The sequence below is a fragment of the Atta cephalotes genome (assembly GCF_000143395.1).
Source record: "Atta cephalotes unplaced genomic scaffold scaffold00019, whole genome shotgun sequence".
Taxonomy (NCBI): domain Eukaryota; kingdom Metazoa; phylum Arthropoda; class Insecta; order Hymenoptera; family Formicidae; genus Atta; species Atta cephalotes.
The window spans coordinates 4,539,148-4,544,375 of record NW_012130083.1 but is presented as its reverse complement, the minus strand read 5'-3'; the positions used below and the strand labels follow the sequence as shown (position 1 = coordinate 4,544,375).

General features: G+C 29.9%; 1 protein-coding gene across 1 annotated transcript; it reads right to left on the bottom strand.

Moving 5' to 3' along the window:
- Positions 1 to 90: 90 nt before the first annotated feature.
- On the bottom strand, positions 91 to 3,448 carry LOC105619090 (juvenile hormone epoxide hydrolase 1-like). Its single transcript, XM_012200622.1, is given in 7 exon segments — positions 91 to 349; positions 425 to 665; positions 802 to 867; positions 870 to 982; positions 1,447 to 1,795; positions 2,507 to 2,699; positions 3,269 to 3,448. Coding segments are annotated over 7 exon segments (1,401 nt in total).
- Between the last annotated feature and the right edge of the window lie 1,780 nt (positions 3,449 to 5,228).

Below are 5,228 nucleotides of genomic sequence, written 5' to 3'. Positions count from 1 at the left end.
TATAAATATATATAGATACTTTATAAAAATTAATCATTTCTTCGTCATTTCTGTTTCACTTTCGAATAATGTTTGTGCAATTTTTTTCATTTAGAAATTACGTTTATCCTCTTCTTGTTGACAAATTACTGTTTCCCTGTGCTTTTTGTTCCACTCTTCCATCTTATCAATGGAAATCCATATATCATTTGCGAGTAACTCCGGCTCTTCAAATGCCGCGAAATGACCTCCTCGAGGCATTTTGGTAACTCGTAAAAGATTTATGAATCGTGTTCTCAGGTCGTTTGGACTTTGAGTCATGATTTCATAAGGGAATTGTACACAAGCGCTAGGAACCTTTATCGGTGTACTATAAAAAAAAAGACACTTAATATTTAACATTTATACATTGCAATAATAACAACTTGCAATAACAATTACATACGATTTCAAGATCCTCTCCAAGGATCTATTCGACTTGGTATAGTGTTCCGCGTATATTCTCATGGCTGTAGTAATGCTATTTGATATCCAATAGATCATCAGATTATCAATTAACTCGTCGTATGTATATTTCTCTAGAAATCCACCATCTGTTCTATATTTGTAAGACGGATTTGTACCGGTTGAAAATTTTTCAATGATGTACGCCGCCAAACCTGCAGGCGAATCGTTTAGACCGACCCCTAAAACACACAACGCTTTGAAAGATACTAGATTTTCATTCGTTAAATATGCGCAAAATCTTCTTATACATTCAAGTAATAGAATATAAATGTACGGTTTTTTTGCGTAATTGTATGATATAAATATGTCGCGTACCAACTGTATCCGGCTTCGTAGCTTGAATATAAAAATATCCAAATTCTCCAAGAATTGAAAAACCAGTTTTTTTTTAGTTTTTTCCCAAGACAAAAACGATTTTTTCAAAAGAGTCAATGCTTTTTTCAGTATGGTCCATTTATTGAGCACTAAGCACAAATTGGAATGCAAACCCAAAACGCTGCAATTTGCACAACATATATATATACATATATATATATATATATATGTCTATTTAATCAAATTTAATAACATTAATTATTATATAACTACTGATGTAAAATGAATATAATGCTAGTTCAATTCGATTTATTTTATAATGCCAGTCGTTATAAAACCAGATTTAACATACACAGTATACTTTATCATAATGGACATCCTAGAATTTCTAGAAATTTCAGACAATAAGACATCCTCTAAACGTTCTTAAAACATCCTTTGAATATTTTTAGGATGTCCATGAAGGTCTACGTTACAAAAATTAGCATTTATACAACATTATTAGCATTTATACAACATTTTACGTCAGTACAACTGTAGTTTGATAACTACATTATTAAACCTAATTGCAAATCATCATTAAGTACATCTTTAAAGTTAGACATCATATCAGATTTAATTGATAATTTTAGGCAATAAACTTACTGTTGCGGATATAAACATGACATAGTGTGGATAACGAAGGAACCCCAATCGCCACCTTGAACATAATACTTATCATGTCCGAGTCTCAACATGAGATTCTTAAGAACCACACTCATTTGAATGGTCGAAAGTTCAGGTATTGTAGCTGCGCTGGAGAAACCAAATCCAGGTAGCGAAGGCGCTATCACTTCAAATACAAAATCGTGCTCGGGCTTCGGTGAGGTCAGTAATGGAATGATTTTATAAAATTCCATTATGGAGCCGGGCCATCCGTGCACAATTAGCAATGGCAAAACACGTTTTCCTTCTGTATTATTTGGTTTCGCATGGATAAAGTGAATGTCTAATCCTGTGTTAAATACAAAATATATGCATATTAATCTATAACTCAATGTAACATTGAAAAATAATAACATAAAAGTGTATGTAATCAATTTTGATACTGAAATCATCTTATAGATTTCTATAAATATGTAAAATTGAATTCTCAGAAAGTAATTCGAATATTTATTCATTAAAGTACCAGATTTCGTTTTGATTTTATTTTACTTAAATCGATATATAAAATTTTGTATAAAATATATAATATTGAAATAAAATAAAACACATAAAATTACAACAGAATATATAATTATAACTTAAAAAATTTTATAAGTAAAATTATAGAATTTATATTATTATATTTAATATTAAATTTTAATTATAGAATTTATATTAATATAAATAGAATTATATAAATCGTATTATAAATAAAATCCTTATATAATATTAAGGATTCTAAAATTCTTATTATTACATAAACATCTTCATAATAGTCTGCAAAGCTTAAAATATTTACTACCTGAGTATCAATCATATAATTTTTCTTTAAAGCAAAAACTGACAATTTTTATGTGTGTATGTACATATAATATACCCATACAAAAAATTTTCAATTTTACATTTCCACTCTGGGAAAAAAATTACATGATTGATTCTCTGACGTCAGATTACAAAAATTTCAATATACGAAAGAATACTCGCTGTATATACTTTTCTGTTGTTGATCATATTCTCGTACCTTGAATATTCGTTTTAAAATGCGAATACTGATTTATGTACTTCTCGCGTTCGTCGAAATTATATTCATTCTCCCAATAGTCTAAAAGTTTGCGCAAGGCGTCGGTATTAGTGCCATAATTCCAGGCAACATCTTTCAATGGCGGTATCAAAGGTCTGGTATGCTTCAATCGGTACTTCAAATCTTTTACCATCTGCAAACAATATTTTCTATTGTACAACGAATATTTCATTTACTAGCTTGTACTATTCTAATTGACTCGTTATAAGATTTTTTCAATCATACCGATTCATAATAAATCAAGTCAAAATCGTCATTTCGACTAAGTCTTGATTAAGTGAGTACTCAGTCATTCGAATTAATATCAAGTAAGTGCTCAGTAATTATTTAGAATTAGTTTTTATCCAAGAAGAACAGTAAATCACGATAACATCAAAATGACATTAAAATGATAATTAAAAAATGATTTTTAATTATCACGTTAGAGTCATTTTGATATTATAATTATGATTTATTGTTCTTCTTTAGTATACTAATATACTATTGTTACGTGCCATTGTCTATTATCTGTAATAATTAACTGTTTAATTTTAAACTATTTCATTGCTCTTTACATGATAGTGTCTCAACGCTAATTTAAAACAAGCAATATATAGAAATGTTTTTTTAATCATATCGATTCGACAATAAAAAATATAACAGTGATAACAGTAACGAAGTTACTTTGATTTATAAAATAACTTTGTCAACCCTAATGAATACCTCTTCAGAAAAAGTAACTTTGTATGGTCTGATGTCATTGTTGACAGAGTTCTCAGTACCGGGCGTCCACCAAGTCTCTGGCAATTTCAATAACTTCCTACGAGACGAGAAATATCTTCTCGTTAGGACGATTAGCATCACCAAACAACTGAGGATTACGCCAAACAGTAAACAATCCATTTAACCGGTACACCTTATATTTAACTCTGCAAATAAAAATAAATCGTTTATATAATACGCATCTGCTATCTGACGAGTATAACTGATTACAGCATTAACTGATTACATTATCGCATCGCGGTCGGAGTTGCACAAACAGCGCAGTGATGTTCATGATAAAGTGGGCGCTAAATCTCGAAATTATACATTAACAGTTTAAAAGGTATTCGAGGTGAATAGTCAAGATATCTTGTAAAATGTCTATTGGATGTCTTGCAAGTGTTTTTAGATTCAGATTCAGAATATATGACAGAGAACGTTCCGTTTCATGTATGATCTGCATGATGTAATGATATGCATAATTTTATTCTTGTTATTCACTGAATATTACAGAAGGATAATAAAAGATGAAGGATAAAAAACATCATACGCATGAGTAAGCAGCTTATGAATTACCTATATTAAAGTCAAGCATGCATTAAAGGATTGCGAATTAAAAATTAAAATTCAATCAATTAGAACGAGATGGATTAAAATTAAAATTATTTGATTAGTCCAATTCTAAGCTCGATACTCCGAGTTTCAATTCGTGAATTTTAATAATCTTCAATTGACTGCAATTCAAACGTCATTTTTTTCCATTGTTTATAGTTTATACCGTACATTAATGTTTTATTATTTACTGAAATAAAACAAATTGACAACAAGAATAAATAAATATTAACTATTCAATTCGTAGAATTATACTCATATCCACCCAAAAAATTACACGAAATTAAAAATCAATAAAAACTCAAAATGATTTTATTTCGATTAAGCCGTATTCTACAATGTGCTCCGTTTCCTGTTTCTTGCTTTTTATTATTTTTTACATCTTGTCTTTTTATTTCTTATCTAGTTTTATGTTGCCCGAGATAAAAGTTAATGAACTTCGAAATAAACAAGAAATACGTAGCAAGAAATATAATTGTCAATAAAACGGTTGCAAAAGATAACGAAAAAAAAAGCAAAAGATAAAAAGCAAGAAACAGGAAATAAAGAGTACATTGTAGAATAGGCTTTAACGTTAAGTGGTTAAATTTTATAATAAAAAATCATTTTTACTTTCATGATATCAAAACTTTTTAACTTTTTCTTGACTTGATGTGTTTCTCTTTTTAACTATTTCATTTGTGTATTTTTGTCATATGACAATTAATGTGTACAGAACAGAGAGGTCCTCGGATCTCTCTATTCCATAGCCAATTAACAAGCTTGAAAAATTTGTTACGACTATATACGACTATATATTTGAAAAATGTCCGAATCAAATTCAAAGCCAAGGCAATCTATATCGAGGATGATTTATGCTGATTCTATAATCGGAAGTTTTAGTTTTAATCGGTGAAATTGACCAATCAGCCTTTGTCGTACAAGTTGGCTATTGGTCAACTTCATCAATAAGACTTAGGACTACCGATTAGGATTATTCAACTCATTATAGAATCAACATACCTGTTTTTGATGTCCTGTAAAATTCCCCTTGTCAAATTTATTCTTTCACTTATCTTTTGCTTGATTCGTTTGATTGATTCGTTTGTTTCGTTCGAAAGACACTGATGAAATGATCAAAAATTCTCAGCAGTGAGTAAACGTGATAAACACTCGATTGTCATGATGTGCAACGCGCATGCGCAAATGGTGAATAGTGCCGTTAATTGACACTTGTACGTGTGTGTGTGTGTGTGTGTGTGTGTGTGTGTGTGTGTGTGTGTGTGTGTGTGTGTGTGTGTGTGTGTGAGAGTAGTAGTAGTAGTAGTAA